Source organism: Labrus bergylta, chromosome 18 (genome assembly GCF_963930695.1).
Source record: "Labrus bergylta chromosome 18, fLabBer1.1, whole genome shotgun sequence".
Lineage (NCBI taxonomy): Eukaryota > Metazoa > Chordata > Actinopteri > Labriformes > Labridae > Labrus > Labrus bergylta.
This window is the reverse complement of record NC_089212.1, coordinates 19,755,606-19,772,905: the sequence shown is the minus strand read 5'-3', so window position 1 is coordinate 19,772,905 and position 17,300 is coordinate 19,755,606. Positions and strand designations below refer to the sequence as shown.

At 41.8% G+C, this 17,300-nt stretch overlaps 1 protein-coding gene across 3 annotated transcripts in view; it reads left to right on the top strand.

The window, feature by feature from the left end:
- fndc3ba (fibronectin type III domain containing 3Ba) overlaps positions 1 to 17,300 on the top strand; it is a 101,427-nt gene that overhangs the window by 20,639 nt on the left and 63,488 nt on the right. For all 3 annotated transcript variants that reach the window (XM_065966694.1, XM_065966692.1, XM_065966693.1), the window contains exons 2-3: positions 7,427 to 7,569; positions 10,699 to 10,774. In XM_065966694.1, coding sequence (XP_065822766.1) covers positions 7,456 to 7,569; positions 10,699 to 10,774 — 190 coding nt within the window. In that variant the 5' untranslated portion in view covers positions 7,427 to 7,455. The remainder of the gene's footprint in view (positions 1 to 7,426; positions 7,570 to 10,698; positions 10,775 to 17,300) is intronic.

Sequence of the window (17,300 nt, the reverse complement as noted above, 5' to 3'; positions counted from 1 at the left end):
TGGTCCTGTCTGTTGCTCTGTGTATATTAGCACAGTGTGTTGCTGCTTATGGTTCCTGCATTAAACTGTTATCCAGGACAGGAAACAATGCTTCTTTGATGTTCTTCCTTCCACATTCAACCAAAAAAAGCCAAGCTGCTCTTTGAGCCATGATTACCTTAATGCAATTTAATGCTCACACACTATTCTGTGCTCTGCACATCAGTGTTTGTGAATGCCGGTTTGATATCAGCATGTGCATATTACTGTGTCGGCATATTAATCATATGGTAATCCAAATATCAGACAGCACAGGCCACATATGATACAACCACACAGTTCTTAGCAAATTTGCAATAGAATATAAATTTGAGTACCATGTTTACCCTCTGCCAGACACAACAAAGGCCTCCGTCACAATACAGTATGTAAGGTTGATAACAAAGCAGAATCTTTTCTGATGTCAAAATATAGCTGTGACAGACTCTTCTTGCAGATTAGCATGGCTCTCAAAGTTCAATCGGCCTTCTTTCCGAGTTTCTTGACCGTTATAGATTTATCTCCTCCACTGCCTGCCCCTGTGATGAAGGCGCTCCTGGGGACAAGCAGGATTACATCTGAAATCAATGCTTATCTCTTTTTGAGACACATGTACTGAAAAGGATTTGTCACATCAGTCATGTGTGAAGCATGCATCATGCTTCTCTAAAAAAAAAGAATGACCCAAAGTTAGCAAGTAGCAACTATTAAGAGAATCAGTTTGTAATGTGTGTAAACGTCTGTTTCCAACAGTGAAATCAGCAGGTCAATCAGGAGGAAACACTTTTGTTGTTGACCGGTTTATCAGTCTTTCCATTAGCATAATATTGTGTTAAAAGTAAGCAAAGTGGCCACAAACAATAGCCTGTTTTAAGTCCTACTCATATCTTGATGTGACAGAAGGTCAAGAGGAGTTGGAATTATGTTATAAACAGCCCAAAAGGCAAACAGTCTCAAGGCTCTTCTGCTTAAATGGAAATTCCTTGTACAAACTGAGCCTTTGTTTAGTCCAAATATTAATGCCCAAGGATCTAAAAATATCAGAAAATCTATGTTTTTTTCTTTCCTGACTACACTTTCCGATCCACTGAAAACTAGTGTTTTTATGTATTCAAAAAAGTTCTGGGTTCCAATGACGACAAACGCATCCCATAAAAATCTACTCAAAGAGTTGTAGTTTACAGGCCAGACCAGTAGTTGTAGTTGTCAAATGACTAACTCACCAACCTTTGGGCGCTGACGATGAGGTGGGGTTGCTACTCCAATTGACCCTAGACTACAAAGCCAGTAAATTTGAGGAGTTTGAAGGGAGTCCGCCACTGTAGTTGTAGTCCACTTACCACATGCGACTCTTGACTTGAACCGTCATTTGCTAGGTGTCCGTTTTCAGAAGAACAGCTTATTCCCAGTTTACATGGCAACGGGAACGGGGCTATTTTCAACAGTTTGCACTCTGGAGCCCATTTTTAAAACTTTTGCAGCTTTGAAACAGAAGTTTTAAGAGGCAGCCATAAAAATAGAAGATCTCTGTTTTAGAGAAGAAACAAGTGGATTTAATGAGGTGCTTATGAATTATGGTATCTGATTGATGTATTGAATAGTGCACTCACTCCTACACATAACACATTTTCGACGATGCAGGATTTTGACACCGGCATTGTAACAACTCTTAAAGGAACATGAGTTTTAAAAAGTCCTTTGACCAAGCTGTATCAAATGTGATGTTATACCACGTCTAACAGCTTAATATAAGCCAATTTTAAGGCTTAAAAAATGTTTAAGTCAGTCAAACATTGACTTTTTTTTGTTGGACTTAAGAGCATGAATACTTTCTTACCCTGTCATAAGCAGCAGAGGAAAACTACAAACTCAGAGAGTCAGACGTGCTGATGTACTGATTCAGCAATGCACTGTATGACGAATTACCAGGACACGACTGACTTTGATCTCTTCAGCTGCAAAAAGCATTAAAAGAAAGCAGACGTCAACTTGTGCAGCACTGTTGGGGGGGGGGGGGGGGAAGAACCCATATATGTCCAGTGAGCTCATATGTAATGTTATATCGCCTGTGGTTTTCTGGAAACTGCATGCTGTCACAGTGTTTTGTTTTCCTTACACCATTTACAAAATATCTGTGGTTTGAGACAGAAGAAGAAGAAGAAGAAGAAGAAGTGGACATGGGATCAGTTTCATGCTGTCAGGCCATTGTTTCTGTTTCATTGAATAAGTCATTCATGTGTAGGAAGTGTGAGTTTTGGGGGGAAAACACGCGCTGCTTTTAATTTTAGTGTTTAATAACTCAAATGATACTTTTGCTATAGATATATATATATATATATATATATATATATATATATATATATATATATATATATATATATTTTTTTTTTTTAAATCAAGGCAAGTTTCCAATACCCGATATGATTCTGCAAAGAGGTTTAGGTTTTTCGGAGGTTGCAAAAAATGTGTCTGTACACGTGTCTGTGCGCGTGTCTGTGCGTGTGTGTGTGTGTGTTTGACTGGTGGTAAGGAAAGAGAGGTGTGAAGTATAGTCAACTGGAAGTCAGTCAGACAGTCTGTTATGTGTTTGTGAATATCCAGTATGCTTCATCAGGGTGGACAAACTGGAGTCACTGGGTGTGTGTGTGTGTGTATGTGTGAATGATGAATGGCTGTATGAGTAATGGCCACAGTGTTATGAGGTCAGAGCTGCTGCTGAATATCTCCGGGCTTCTGTGTATATGTGTGTGTGTGTGTGTGTGTGTGTGTGTGTGTGTGTGTGTGACTGCTAAATCTTGGTGTGTGTTTTTAACTCTATGCATCTTTTATGTTAGGGAGGCAGTTTCCTTGCTTACACAGGGCTTTCTGTCCAATGACACAGACACATATACATGCACACACACACACACAAACACACGCACATGCACACACAAACATTCATACACTCGAACAAGTAAGTGATTGTTTTATGGATTCAACATGGAATTTTTCAATTTAACATTTTATCCCTGCTGGGAATCGACACCTTATTCCTCCCACATTCCACTGGGGAACGGAAACCACTGTGTGTATTTGTGTGGGTGTGCGTGTGTGTGTGTGTGTGTGTGCTTGGCGATTTCTTAATCTATCAACAGCAGCATCCATCTGGTAATGATTCCAGTGGAAAACAAAGGCCATTATTCATCATTCATCCATTAAACTTGTAGATATGTGCATTAGATCCTGTAGGAAACATGTGGAACAACACGACAGAGAACAGCTGCAAAACAAGAGCTCATCTACATTTTCCCTTCTACATTTGACTTCCATTATGACTGAGCGTACAAGGCAAAAAGCCACGCAATTTGATGTTTCTTAGACAACTGGATAATCATACTTTGGCTCAGTTACTTCTGTGAAGTGCAATTTCACACATCAGTTGCTCCAAATTGTTGTAAAAAGTTAAGTGTTTCTACTTAGACGATGACAATGCCAAGAAATTTTAAATAAGACATCTGTACGCTGAACTCAACACATGATAATCAAGACCATAATCGCTTGAAAGGTCAATTTAAAATGCTTGGAATATGCTAATTTGAGAGTTAAATTATTAAAATATAGTTTAAATAATTCAAATGAAGCTACAGCCAGACTAGGGTTAGCTTAGCGCGAGGACTGGCAGCAGGGTAAAAAATGAAGCTGGCTCTAAAAGAAGCCAATAAGAAATGGTTTGACAATGAACCTCATGAAATCTTCAACCCTTAATTATGAAACCATGCTAAACAAACAAGACAAAATGTGTCAATGTGGCAGATTTTGTTATCTTCAGGCTACCGTCAGGCTGCTTCTCCCTCCGGTTTCTAGTCTGCATGCCTTCATATAGAAAGGTACAATAATGAACCTGTTTTCATTAAAAAAAAAAGCAAACAAGACGAGATGTTTGTTGTGGGAATGGTTTGATTTTGACAAGGGGGACTACAGCTCCCATGATCCAATGCGTCAGCAAAAAGTTATCCAGCTACATCTTCTTATCCAAACCCGTTGAAGCCATGCAGGCAAAACGTGTTGTTCATTTGATGTTATTAAGAGAAGAAGTAATTCAGGCTTCTTGCGTGCGGCGAATCTTCTCATTGGCTGTCAAGATGATGTTTCCTGTCATCACCTGCGCAGATATATAAAGACTGACAGGACTCTGCGCAGGACATTGCCTGTGCATTCAATGTTCATCTTTAATTAGAATGTCGTTATTTCTGATTGTTTATAAAAATGTGGACATTTCCAGAAAATTCCTCTCTTCCTGAATGTGGATGAATCAGACATTGTAGAAATATAATGAATATGTTGAGGAAATGAGAGGTTATTTAAAGAACACTGGGTTTTTAGAGGAGAAGTCCCTGACTGTCCTCCTCTGCATTTCCTCCATTTATCATTTTAGCCGTTCCTTCATTTGCTCATTCCCTCTTTTCCTCCCTTCTTTCTTCTCTGTTGCGCTCTTCTCTTTTTCCTGGCAGAGCTCAGAGTGGTGTTACCATCTGTCTGTGATGTGTCCTGGACGCAACTGTGTGTGTGTGTGTGTGTGTGTCTGTGTGTGTGTGAGTGTGTTCAAGGCTGGATGGCCAGGCTGAGCTGGGAACGGGGCTCAAAATGAAAAGAAAAGATAGAGAGATAGAGACTAAAACGAAATATAACATTGAAAAAGAAGCGCTCGAGTCTGAAGGGCAAAAAAACAAAGACATGTTGAGTGTTGCGTGAGTGTGTCTGTATGTGTGTTTATGTTGCAACAGTATGAGCCACAGCTGTGTGATCAACTAACCTTTTCAAAGACCTTGTCGGTGCTTGACGACGACCAGCTGAAAGAGAAGACACACAGCTGTTTTCAGCGTGTATTAGCCGTGTATGTATGTCAGTGATGGATAGCAGAATGAGATCTTTTACTTACTTCAAGTATATAGAAGCAAATCCCTGTTGCAAACTGTGTGTATATCCTGTATGTGTGTATATCCTGTATGTGTGTGTGTGTGGGCTAATAGCAGATTAAAGGCATTAATCAGTAGCTCTTTAGCAGTGATGTCACTCAGCGGGGTTGATTTGAAACATCTACGTCATCCCTTAATCCACCTCTGGCAATAAATCTGTGTGAATTTGTACATGTGTGTGTGCGCACGTAGGCCATAGGCGTACATGTTTGTGCGAGTGCTCGGTTAGCTTTCACACATTTTTCTTGTGGCTCTTTGTCTGTCCATGTGTGCGTGTTTGTGTGAATATATCCCCAGGAAACAACAAACTGTGTACTTCACTGCTGACATAGGTGCATGGGAACTTCTTTGGGTTGAGTATCTGCATCATTTTTTTTTTTTTTTTTGCCGCGTTTGAATACACCCCCACGTTTTCACTGATAAAGTTAGCGTTAGCATCACAGGCTGCAGAGTGGTGCGGACACAATTTTGGCCCTCTCAGTTGAAGGCCTGTTATTTTCCACTTAAGATGAACGGCTTTGGTTGTTGTTTTAATTTTGTTCACAGTTGTACTTTCTGGTTTTACTGCTATTATTATGCGAGCAAAAAAAAGAAAAAAAGAAAAGGATCTCCAAATTTAGCTCTCTGGGTTCCTCCCCAATGAGCGCTCGCACAAATGACGCCAGAAGCCCTCAGAAGACACCCTTTGCTTGCTTTGTGTTTCCAAAGGAATACTAATCGGCTGTGTGATGTGTTTTTTTTACAAAGCAAACAGCAGGTGCAGTTATCCCTTTTCCCCTAAACCAAAGCGAGACCTTATTCATCTAATATACCATCTTTTATTAATCCTCCAAACAGGATATTCTCTATAATCCCTCCTCTATTTTAACAACACCATTGTTGATGATGAAGTGCTTTGAAAACTCTTTCACTCTCAACTCTGTTTTTCTTCTACCTCTTTAATGTCTTTTCTTGTATTCGGACATGATTTGACTTGTTGTAATTTTTTTACAAAGTCAGTGTAAGCAGATGAACAACATGTTAGGGAATGTTAATCTTTGAGAACACAATCTTTTCTTACCTTTTTCTAAAATGGGTCTATTGTCTCCATCTTTCCATCTCTGTCTCTCATTGTTCTTCTTGTGTACATGCCCCTCTTGTTGAATAAAAGCCTTCCTCTCTTTCTCGCTAGCTCATTCTTATTTGTGTTATTATATACGGTAACTGCGGTGTTTCAAGTGCACCTCTTTTAATAAAAAAAGTATATCTTGGTTTTGATCCAACTGCTTATCCAAATTGGGCCGGAACCAGCGTGATTACAATAGACCCAATGGAAACATGGAAACGTAATAAGAGCGCCCTCAGAACCCAATGAGGTTTTCACGCTTTTGTGAAGTGGAAAATTGTTTTGTTGATGAGGAAATTGCCCTGTTGGCACTGATAGACACACACTGCCAGATTGGCCGCTAATGCAACCTTGACATAATGTGGCCTCATATTTGTACAACATGTAAAGGCACTTTGGCAACACCTTCGTCTGAAAGCACACATGAAGGCTTCATGCTGCTCTATGTCTAGAATGAAGCTACAGCCAGTTAGCTTAGCCTAGCATAAAAAAGAAGTAGGCCTAATTGTAAACAGCTAGCTACTTTCTTTTGTTAATATAAGTTTATTTAATTCATCGTCCAAACAAAACAATTATGTCCAAACATAAAGCTAAGCTAATTGACTAAATTAAAGATATATATCAGTTAGCTTTGGCAGTGTTGTCAGGTGTATGCTGGGGGCTTCAAACCGGCTAGCTGTTTCTGCTTTATTACAATGTTTATGCCAAGCTTAGCTTACGTGCTAGTAGCTTGAGCTTGTAAGTGAAGAAATAACATTAGGCTATTATCTGTCCCCTAAGCAAACAAATCAAGTGATAAGATTAAACTTTTGTTTATTTAGTAGGCGACTTTTATAATGTCTGTAAATGCTCGCACCGGGCATGTGTTGGACATAGCAGGCATTTATTTTAAACAGCGATTATTCACTATGAGTGTAACATTTGACTGTTAAAAGACAGCAGGATGAGATTTTTTTGCTAGAAAAGACGAGTAAAACATGTGCAAAAGAAGACTGGCAAAGAGATCAGATGTTCAGTTTGACCACAGGTGATGCCAAAATCGACTCCAAATGATTGATCATCACAAGAGCTTTGACATAAAAACACATTTTCCTTCTTTCCTTGATGTTTCCTTTTTTTGTTGCTGTGGAATCCATTTTGAAGTTTTAAACCAATACAGGGCAATAATACTAACTTTTCCTGTTGAACACTGTTTACTCCACTAGTTGCAGTCAAAATATTCATCTGTATTTTAGTCAGAGGTTGTGTGTGTGTGTGTGTGTGTGTGGGTGTCTGTGTAAAGGTTAACTTAATAATGCTGATGTTCCGTGTTCCTCATTCTCTCTCTTTCCCTCTCTGTACTTCACAGGTAGGGCAGTTCAGTGAATTTCTCCATGAATGTACGTCACAATGATGATGACAGACCAGATTCCACTGGACTTGGCTCCGCCCCCCCTCCTGAACGAGGTCTCTCTCATGCCTCACATGGTTAACGGTGACGCAGCTCAGCAGGTGAAACTCACACACATTCATCACACACATCTGTCATTTGCATTCAGTTATCCTCGCAGAATTGACATGCAAATACTTCTCTCAACATGTCTGTGTTGCCATACAAACACCGGCCAGATGCACGCGAGAACACACATCAAACAGTCGTGCAGGAGCTGCTCTTTGTTGTCATGTCATCACCTAGCTCGCAGGTTTTTTTTGTTTTTTTTTGCAACAGGTAATGAAAAGCTGCTACAGTAACACATGTGGTCTTTAACAGAAACAAAAATAAACACAGGCACATACACATGCATCAGTCAATCCTACAGATGTTTTTTATTTTTATGGCAGGGTATAAAACGATTGATGCATCCCAGACTTTAGTTTAAATGACTTTGGAAAAGGCTTGAACTGCTTCTGTCTGAGACTGACTGATCTTATCCGAGGCAGCGGTGCCAACTGGATCACCTTCAAAGTACAAAGCCATTTTGCTCCGTCTGAGTGCTGGACAGACGAAAGGAAGCGATCATCGAAATTAAAAGCATCACAGTTAATTGACCTGCGTCTAATGGGGATAGATTCTTACACGGTGTGCTTTTGCCCGATGAGAGTGATGATGATAATGTTTATGTCTCATCCCCGCTCTGTTCCCTCTCAACCCAGAGGAAGCGTGGTGGGGGAGTGGTTTGGTCGCGACACTTAACAGTCGGGGAGGTTTTTGGCTGTTACACACAGCAGTTAATGTGCTCTTTTTTTATTGTAACACCCTGCAGTTTCAGCATGGTTCCCGGTGTGGAATCAGGGATCCAGACCGATGATTATATAGATTTGACTCCTCATGCATGCCTGTGTGTGTGTGTGTGTGTGTGTCCATGTTTGTGTGTATTTGTTGGTTACTTGTGTGTGTCTTTTATCAGTGTCTGTGTGGGCACACAGTGTCTGTGTTGAGACTGAGTACATACTTCTGTGTTTGTGTTTGTGTCTGCTAGCTTGTCTATCAGTTTTCCTGTCTGTCTGTGTATACCTGCCTACACCTGTTTATGTGTGTTTGTTTATCTGTGTCTGTGTGTTCTTCTGGTGCATGCAGGCAGAGAGATCAGAGACATTGATAGCGTGCATCATTGTCCAGCAGTCGTTTTAAGAAATGTGACCAACATGGAGAAAACCATAAAGACCCAAAGTGCTATCATAACATGAAAGATAACTGTAACTATAATTCAAGGGAGTATATCTTTCCAAGTGTCTGCCAAGAGTGAAACTTGTTCCTTGACGATCCATACAGCAAGATATGTTAGTATGAAATAACAGTGATTGAACCCTTCAAAAACATTGATCCATACAGATGTAACATTTTCCCTTATGTCATAATAAAGCCCTATTATGGGAGCCACTACTAGGTTTGGTGTTTTAGTGGATGGAGCATGCATGCTATTATTGGCTACCTGATAAAAGGCAACATGATACCAAAAAGGAGGTTCTTGGTTCTGTTCCCATTAGAACCCTCTGCTGCCTGAATTCAGTATGTTACCACGGTCTTGAGAAACCCTGCTGTGAGGCTTGTTCCAGTTTTCAACACATCTGGGGACTGATAAATCTGTTATTTTTTTACATATTTGTACATACACAATAAATACTGATATCAAAGTTACTGATTAAAGCATGCTACCAACATATTTCTGAAACCAATGATCTGATATTTGTAGTAGTGTTAACGTTTAACTGATCTTACAGTTGCTATTTAAATGGAGTAATAAACAGAGATCTCTCACGGAAACTCGCCTGATCAATCATCACCTCAGAAGAAAAATAAATATATGTGGAGGACGATCAACTGCACCTCAGTGTCACGAGATGTTATAAAGGCACTCGTGTTGTTAAATCAAACATGTTTGATATTTAGGTTTCGAGATCGGGGAGGCTGTGACTCGAGCGGGAGAAGTGAAATAATTGTATTGTCACCACACACTTGTGGATTATTTGGACATATAATCGGTAGTGACAAGCCTCCAATCAGACCATGTGATGTTTTTTAATGGCTCTAATTGCACATTGCACCAAATCTAGAAGTTTTGCAGGTTGTATGTCAAGGAATTTGTTTTGTAACTTTTTTTGTTCAAAATATAAAATAGAATGTAATCACACTGTAGGATTACTGTATCAGTCCTTCTGTTAAATCATATCATAAATGCTGCTACATGGACATATTACATAAACCATTATACGAACTGGTTTACTTTACATAACCCATAAATGCAGTGCATGCACTCACTCACTCACACGCCCACATGGTCTGTTTAGGGGGTTTTCTCAGTCCTTGAGAGACATGGGTCGCCCTGTACTATGCTAAGGTTCCCATAGCAACTGCAGCCGCTGCTGCAGACAGAGCAGGAAGTGTGTGTGTGTGTGTGTCTGTGTCTGTGTGTGTGTGCGAGTGTGATGGGGAGAGGAGCAGGTTAGCGCAGAGATGGGAGAGCATGCAGACACTACAGGAGGAGCGCAGGATATGAGGATTTTACAACGTCACACCTGTAGAGCATAGACAGGGCTGTGCTCGTGTGTGCGTGAATACATGTGCGTGCGTGTGTGTGTAATGGAGGGTCAACTGTTTCATGTCTACAGCCATGTGTACACTCTCAACAATCTGTATGCCGACAATATGACGGTAAGGTGCATGCACACTCCCTTCTGGCTGAAACAAATCAAGAGAGTGTCACATTCACTTGTTTATAATGTTGTATTCCACTAGCCTGTTAGTTGAATAAATATCTATATTTATTAATCCTGCTGTGTTTGATATGAATGTACTGGTTTCAGTGGGTTTTCTCCCAGACAGTTTGGTTTTTTTCAGATCAGGGTGTGCAAGACAGCTGCATTGTCTCTCCATAAGCTTACCTAACACCTCAATCACTTGTGTGTGAACTCTATGTGTCCATCCCTCTCCTTGATCGGCTGGTTATGGTGTGTTATGTCACCTCTGATTGGCTGTCCAGAGAGGAGACAGCCTGTCCAGTTTTTTTTGTGCTTGTTGAAGATGGATGCATGTCTATGGCATTACATGTGACAACTGTTTCTTTATTGCCGCACTTAATCCGTGTTTTCTAACTGCGATCTGTGTGTGTGCTGTGTGTTTGTGTTTGTGTGTTTGTACAGGTGATCCTGGTGCAGGTGAACCCGGGGGAGACGTTTACCATCCGGGCGGAGGACGGCTCACTGCAATGCATCCAGGGTCAGTCCTTCTTCTCTTATATTATTATAATAGCATATTAATTAGCCTAGTGGATGCTCTGTGAGTGTCACTTTAAGACCCAACATTTCTCACAAATTACTGATTATTTGAACATTCATCAAAAAAAAATAAAGCTTAAAGGCAGGGTTGCTCATTTTCTCCAGATACATTTTTTTTAGATTTTGGTTGAAATTGTCTTTTGGTCCTGACAGACATTAATAATTCATGTGCTCTGCAAAAAGGAACCAAGAAAATCCAATATCTGTAGCAGTTGTAAGCATGTGAAAACTTCCACCAATGTCGGCCACAAGGTACCAATCTGATAAACCAATCATGCCTCCCTATCTCCCGGCTCGTTCTCTACCCTTACGTGCACTAGCAAACACTCAAAGCGCGTCACCAATGACAGAGTTTGTCCTGTGAGTTTGTCGTTGGCCGCTGTGAGTAGTAAAATAGTCAATATTTTTTGTTTTTACATGTATAATGTATAAAAGTTTAGTGTTGAACACTGAATGAGACGGCGTAGTTTCTACACAAGGCAAGCGATGAGCTGAGGGACGCTTCTGGAGCAACGCCGCTCGTGCATGTAAGTGAGGGGCGTGGCTTGTGAGGGAACACAGAGGGGAGGGGCGGTGGTTGTAGACCACAGGTGCAGACGTAGCACTGAGGGAATGCTACTTTCAAAATCATGCCACTTTTCAAAAAGCTAGCAACCCTGCCTTAAACAAAGAAAACTCACATGGGAAATATCACACTAGTTATTCCTGACTGTGTGGCATAATAAGTAATATAAGTAGATATTTATTGTCTTTTTTATGACGACAACTAAAAGCTGTCTAGCAGCTATTTAACAGCAGCAGCAGCACAGACTGAACACAGCGACATGAAGCCCCAAGAAAACACTATTATACAAAAACAGCATGAAAAATATTGGATGCTAAAAGTACAAGAGCAGTTATTGCATGGTATTAGCAGTTATCACACTGGAATAGTTGCTACAATCATTTTGTGCATTTCCACTTTGACACAGCACAGTTCTGCATTCACGTTCTGTTGATGCCCCGTGGTAGACAAGCTGAAACAATCCTTTTAAATGACATCCAGCATTTTTGCTGGGTGTTATGCCTTAGATTGCAGCCTCGAGGGGCTGTTTTGAATGTTTCAACCTTCCTTCAGCACAAGAATGCATCATAATCAGAAGTTAGCGTCACATTGGTTGAGCTTTGAGTTTAGACATTCTTTGTTTTGTCGAAAAATAATAGTCGGCAGTGTTGGTAAGACTGTTTGGTTGACATCGGTGTTGAGCATGCATGGAAAAACTCTTAAGATGGTCCTTTGTTGATGTCTTTTTGAAGAGCTGTCAGTAACGCAGCAGTAAGGGTTAGTTAGGAGAAATGCTTGAATCCAAGCACGTTTAAATCCAACAAAAAGTCAAAAGTAAAGTCAGTGCAGCCATGGTCTCTCACTCTCTGAGAATCTGATATGAGAACATGAAAAGCCTGGAATTATAATCCACTTAGAGGCTCTTAAAGACGGAAGGAGGTGGCAGTAACACGGGAATTCCCCAACTCTTGTCTCACTTTGATGATGTCAGCAAAGTAAGTTGAAAGGGCGCCTTTGTTTTCTTCCCTCCCTCTGTCTGTCTCTCTCTCTCTCTCTCGCTTCTTCTCCCACTCCTTCTCTTGCCCTCTGTGTGAAGGTTTTGGCTCAGATACTGACTCTCTCTTTGGAACAAAATCCCCCCTCCTCACCACCACCACCACCACCACCCCTTATACTCTATGTTGTAACTAATTACAGCCTGCCTCCGTTTCTTTGCCCGCCGTGTAATTCAATTTTTCCCTGAAATCAGAGGGATCAACCCGGGCAGGCCCCGGAGGCACAGATGATGCAGATTCAGTGCTCAGTAAATGTGCAGATATGGATCAGTGACTGGTGGAAAGACAGAGAACAGAAAGAGCAAAGAATGGCTTACTGCACACAGGCACACATCAGCAGTAAAGAAAACACAGTCTTGACCTCGTCGGAGTCTGGCGGGTTGTCTGTTTATTTGTGTGGGTGCTTGTGTGCGCTCGCATGCAAAATTTAGCATCGAAAGCACAATCTGCATCTGTATGTGTGCTTTTTTAGGTGCTTTTTTACTACAGTCGACGACAGTTAATTGGACGGGTGGCCGAGGGGTTTCAGGGTCATGTTTGAATGCCCATATTATTAATGTGGAAGGCCACACACACACACAAACTCTCCCTCTCTCTCTCTCTCTTTGTGGAGGAGGTCACTGGGTTTAATGAGAGGTGGAGTGTGGCAGTGTGCTATGAAGGAGAACTGAGTCGCTCCTTAGACAGAGCCTCGGTGTGATTACTCAGACCTCAATGCTCGGCGTTTTTTTTTTTTTTTTTTTGCATCTGCTCGTGTGCCTGCGTGTGTGTTTGCACTTTGGCGCACGTAGGTACAAGTGTGTATGTGTGCAACCGAGTGCGAGATTACAGAGACCTCGGAGCTCAAGCAGGACCCAGCTTTTATATAAAGTAACCTCTGTTTAGCTGCTGCACTGCGGTGCATGCATGCAAACATGCACACACACACACACACACAGATGCTCTGCCAAGGCACAACCAGCCTGGAGAAGCCCGACACAGCAGCCAAAGAGATTCTTTCATCGGAAACCTTCATCCCCCTTGCTCACTTCTCCCTCTCTCCTCCTTACACAGTTTGTCTGCCTCTACCTTCAGATAAATCCTGGAGAGGCAAGACGATGATTGTATTTGTGGGATGGTTGTTTAGCACGGCTTGTTTAGCCACACCATTGCTAAATTCGACTGGCTTAATTGTGCTTCTTTATTTGGACTGAAAGTTCGCATAGAATTTAATTACGCCCAACAAATTCCATATCCTCAGGGCACAGAAAGTCTTTCTGGGAGCTGCACTGTGACTAAAATAATTCATGTTTGCTCTGAAATATTAAAGAGTTGGCAGGTATTTTCAGTTTCAGTTATGTTGATGTTGTCTTTACCTGCTCTCTCTGTCTCTCTCTCTCTCTCGTTTATCTGAGACTTTTCTGTTTTGCTTTTTGTGCCACTTTTGAAGCAGTCAACCACTGTTTCTGAATCAGCATGCACTCTGTGTGTGTGTGTGTGTGTGTGTGCGTGCGTGCGTGCGTGCGTGCGTGCGTGCGTGCGTGCGTGCGTGCGTGCGTGCGTGTGTGCGTGCGTGCGTGTGTGTATGTCTCCATCTCCTGTTTAAATAGAATGACCTCTCAGTGCTCCGGGGGTCAACTTCCCCTCAGCCTCCCCCCCCCTCCCCTTGCTCCCCATCTATCTCACACACTGTTGCTCTCATGTATACGGTACACTCCTCTCGCCCCCCCACCCCCTCCCTTTCTCTCCACCCTCCCCCACTAAGACCATTCCCCTGAGCTTTCCCACACTCACATCAAAGGGCAAGACTTTAGAGGGTGTGTTAGAGCACCCTGCTATGGAATGCGAGTGTGTTAACATGCGTGTGTGTGTGCTTACGTGTGTGTGTCTATGTGTGCTTTACAAAGCTGTGTTGGTTTGCTCTGTTGTTTGCCCTTTGTTGGACTTTTATGAGGGATGATGAGGCCAAGGGGGTGAAAATGCAGGAAGCAGTGACTTGCCAGCCAGGATGTGACATCATTAAAAAAAAAACTCCTGATATTTGCTGGAGGAGCTGAATGTGGGAACGCAAACAACCACATTTTTAGTTTGGATTCTACCCGGAGTTTCTCCTGCCAGCCCCCTAGTCATTTTTCTGCAGCAAGTCCGAGTGGGTTGATGTGAGAATGCAGCAGGATATTCTCCGGAGAATTCAACTCGAGCCAGTGGGAGGGGGGAGTGACGCATATGTACTGACTGCTGCACGGTGCATAGAGTGTTTGCATGCAACCGCTATGACCTCCATGCAAGTAAATAAACGGCTGCATTAGGTTTTGTGTTCGTCAGTATGTTGTTCTCCACTCTTTTGTTTAAAGTGTGATTCTGTTGAACATGTGGCATTGATAAAAAAGGCAAATATTCTCATTAAAGCATCCTATAGTGGACTCTGTTGCTTAGTCCGCTACTTCCGCGTCTTCTTACCTCAGGAGTCAGGTCAGGAGAATATCCTGTCCTCCTCCTGAAAGTATCTAGATATTTTCAGGAGTGTACATGTGAAAACGGCTTAAGACTCTGGTTGTAGTGGATACTGTTTGTGTGACCTCCCAGATGTGGTCTCTGCACCAGCTGTGTGCTCGTGTTTCTTTGCGTGTCTGGCCGTTTGGACAGAGCAGTGTGTGTGAATCATGTCAAGATCTGTTTGCTAGTTTCACAAGCAGATGTGTGTTTGCTTGTTTGCACACTCTCTCTCTCTCTCTCTCTCTCTCCCTCATTGTAACTGTCTCTGTGGCTGCATCCTCATTCTGTTGTGTCATATCTCCTCTGTGCTCCCGTCATCGATCATGTCTGCTGTCATTAAGGACGGTCCACTTACCTTATTTCTGCCCGTAGTAGTCGAGATGGAGGACTCAATAAAATGCATTAGGCGGAAGTCTTTTATCGGACAGAAAGGACTTGAGTAATGTGATGTTGCACTGCAATAAAGCAGACTTGTCGAATGATGCTGAATCTGATTGTATTTAACTACAATATTGTGTTTTTTCCCCCTTTGTTCTCCTCAAGAACCTGATTATATTAAGGAACGTTGATGATTTTTCTCACTGACCTCTTACTGAACCGTCTTGTGTTGTGGTGCAAAGATTCCCTTTTCTTGCTGTTGTCATAGTAATTGTCTAAAGTGAATATTTCCAACCATGATAATGGAGGAATTCATCACTGTGTGTCAGCCAGAAGCGACTATAGTTGTTATGGGAGATGACATCACTGTTAATACAATAGCCAGACCACCAAGTAGTTGATATATCTAACTACAAATCATGCTGATATGATGACAAGTGATATCTGACCAATATCAGAAGGCCGATATTATCACACCAATACTCATACTCATCTCAGATGGATTTATATCAGGTTTTAGTTTTTCCAATACACGCAACACTTGATATTTAACATTTTCACATCACATTTGTCTTAAGTTATGCACATCACTGCCTTACAGCTGACAGTCCAAAATTCTTGCTCAGTAAGCATTTGTAATCCAGCTCATAGATTGACTTTTATCAGCCAACATATATATTTCTGTAAGATTTCTTTTTGGGCTTTGTATGATTTTATTAAAGCGATAGGACAGTGGATCGAGCCAGAAACCGGGGAGAGAAAGAGTGGGGACCGACACGTGGGAAAAGGAACCAAGGGTCGGATTCTAACCCAGGCCGCACGTCTGGAGGGCGCCCCATCTGTGAACATTTTTTGCTCTAAAATTTGTCAAAGGTATCAGCGTAACAATCCTTTATCAGTCAGGTTGTACTGATCAGTCAGTGACATTCATGGAGACGGTTTTGGTTTCAAGCCTCGTTTGTCTTCCTAGTTTCAAAAGTCTGAAGAAACAAACGACAAAGAAATGTCAAAAAGATAAAGCGAAGAAGATGTACGCTTTGTTTTCTTCCCTCTCAGGGTTTTTCTGTCACTTCTTTCACTCAGCCTTCATCATTATAAACCTCGCTGTCCTTTTTTTTTTTTTTTTTTTTTTTTACCTTCGTCTCAGTTTCTCCCTTCCTCAGTGTTCGTCTCAGCTGGTTGGACCGTGCTGATGTTCCTCTCGCTGCTTTCGCTGCATCACTGCACGAGCGCGCAGAGGAGGTTCTGTTTTTTTTTCTCCAGCCTTCTGCTGTAGTGTGTGTTTCTGCACCCGCAGCCCACGGATGTTAATGGTTGAGGATGGAAATAGCTGGTTGAAGAGAAACGTGGTTGAAGCTCTTCGGGTTCTTGTTTATGCCGAGCCAGGTGTCTCTAAACAAGCTGGGGGAGAAGATATAAACACAGTTTTTTCAAAGTCTTAACAGCTTAAATATGTAGAAGTATACCGTAAAGAAAACAAGACACGTGTCAACATGGCGAGTTAAAACCATGACAACCATGCATTTTCGGACAGACCAGGAGAGGAAGTTAATGTTGTCAGCTGAAGGACTTTAAACATATTGAAGTACATGGCTGGAAGGAAAACGCAGAATGGCTATTTGACGTAATCGAGCAACCTGAAGAAGCTCCAATATTAACAAGCCGAGGCATATCTCCACCTACAGAAGGGGAGTCGACAAACTTCTGCCAATAAATCAATTCTCCCCTGGTGCTTGTATGCTGGGACAAGGACAGTAGTCCAGTTAAATCACTGAATCAAGCTGTAACTGTTGCTCAACTTGTCTTGCACAGTCAGTTTGTTTACATGCACGGTTAATTGGAGTTATTCTCACTGACCAGTGTGTTGCAAAGATTTTACAGTTTGTGTCACAAAATGTGCTCCAAACACAAGCATTATATTTTAATTGATCACGCCTGTCATGATGTCTGTCCTGAGGCTGACATGATGTGCTGAGACACACGCTGTCTTATGTGTTTGGGTGCATGCACGCATC